Source organism: Pterocles gutturalis, unplaced genomic scaffold, assembly GCF_000699245.1.
Source record: "Pterocles gutturalis isolate BGI_N339 unplaced genomic scaffold, ASM69924v1 scaffold15828, whole genome shotgun sequence".
Classification (NCBI taxonomy): domain Eukaryota; kingdom Metazoa; phylum Chordata; class Aves; order Pterocliformes; family Pteroclidae; genus Pterocles; species Pterocles gutturalis.
Window position 1 is genome coordinate 19,887 of NW_010125895.1, and position 1,865 is coordinate 21,751.

The 1,865-nt window shown below is 36.7% G+C and overlaps 1 protein-coding gene across 1 annotated transcript in view; it reads right to left on the reverse strand.

Annotated features, from left to right (window-relative positions):
• The window catches only part of MTAP (methylthioadenosine phosphorylase), a gene marked incomplete at its 5' end in the record, with an annotated part of 13,547 nt that extends 12,797 nt beyond the window's left edge, over positions 1 to 750 (reverse strand). The window contains one exon of the mRNA XM_010078766.1: positions 648 to 750. Coding sequence (XP_010077068.1) covers positions 648 to 750 — 103 coding nt within the window. The remainder of the gene's footprint in view (positions 1 to 647) is intronic.
• Between the last annotated feature and the right edge of the window lie 1,115 nt (positions 751 to 1,865).

The following is a 1,865-nucleotide window of genomic DNA, read 5'->3' on the forward strand; positions in this document are numbered from 1 at the left end:
ATAAAGGTGCTGAAAAACAGAGCAGTGGTTTCACACTGCTTAGTCTAAGTATTTTTGAAGCCTGAAAAGCTTGAAGTTACAGAACTCAGAGCAACAGTTGAGAATAAAAGACTACTGTGATTTGGCTTATTTCTACATTTAACATCCTTTAAACTAAGCCTTGACTCTCCATCACCACATACTGCTACAATGCACAAAAAACCAAATGCAATATTGTAATTTCTATGAATGCCAAAGTACTACTTATTTAATTCTTTATATTAAGTATGTAGAGTGCCTCTAGCATAGGTGCAGTTTTATTCAGAACAAACAGGAAGTAATGCCTAATTTTATCTTCCTTCTTTGTCCACTTTGTTGCTCTCTTGGCTTGTTACCTGACAAATAAAGATCTTTTCTCGGGTTATTAAGATCCTGGGAAACCTAGGTTCTTCTTCTCTGTTAGGAGACAAATCCTACAGGCACAAGATCTTTGACTTACCATACCTTCCAAACGTTATGTTTTTCCTTAATACCATGACATATCTGAGAAACAGGAATAAAGAGGTGCAGACTGCCTCTGTATTCTAAGAATGCATAATTAGACTACTATATCATTAATAAGTGCCATAAAAATAACATTTCTAAATACTATTACAAAACTCACTAACCTCTCTGGTTTTGGTGCAGAATGGCTCTGCCATCGGAATATGACATACTCCTAAATGAGTGGAATGCTGCCCATCATACAAAGTACATTGTCTTTTAGTTGTCCTAGAAAAGCAGAAAACATGCTCTGAGAGAAGAACAGGAAGAAAACAGAAGAGAAAGCACATTTAGACAAATTCGAAAACACAGCATTCCTGGGAGAGAAGAAAAATATTAATGACCACGTGTAATCCTGTTTTGCCTCTGTATGAACCTTCCAGAATTGAGCCCAAGAGTATAAAACTGTTTCTCCAGTAGTACACTGTCAATTAATTAGAGAAAATTTATTGTTAACAACATGCTGAAATGCTGATTTGTTCCTAAACGACACAAACAGCCACATCATGCAGCGATTCTACCCAAATAAAATCAGCTAAATGTAATAGTCAGGAAAGTAATCTCTGGAAAAAAAGAGCACAGTAAGCTTTCAGGAAGGGAAGGAATCAAATCTGAAAGGATGGGAATTTTTAGGAACAGCTTTCTGAACAGAAGAGGTGTGTGAATTCAACCAGAAAAACCCTGTAACAGATGTCTTAATATTCTCAGAAAGATTACACAGATGCATTAGCAGCTTGCAGGCAGAAAAATCCTTTTTCTCCCTTCTTCCAATTGAGAAACAGTTTTCTCACGTGGAAATGGTCAACCATGCTGCAGAAATTACCATCCAGTGCGCCATTTTGACAACTAGTGGAACTGTTAACCACTATATCTTCACTTTCAAATGCACTGCCTGAAGCTAATGCAGGCACCTAGATGGTAAAAACCCTCTGGAACAAAATTCTTTGAGACATTCCCTTCTTCCCTCCAGTGTGTCACTTACACTTTATAGGAGAAAAGTAACGCAACAGCCAAATTCAATCCACAGCTAGAAAACAAAATTTCTGCTGGTAATACTGGGCCCAACAGTTCCCCACCCAAGTCACCAGCAAACATTTAAAATAAGGTTTTAAATACAAGTTACACATTAGAGTAGATTTGAAAAAAAAAGAACCAACAGGGTAGCCTTAAGGATGAGATTCTAAAATAGGAAAAGAAATATTCAAATTTAAAACGTGCAAAATAGGATACAGCTGTTAAAATCAGTTGAAACAGTAATATTAATTTTTCCTTTATGGGATACTGAAGAGCTGCAAATAGAATGTATTGGATTTCAGGTGCAGGACCCGGCACTTGGCTTTATT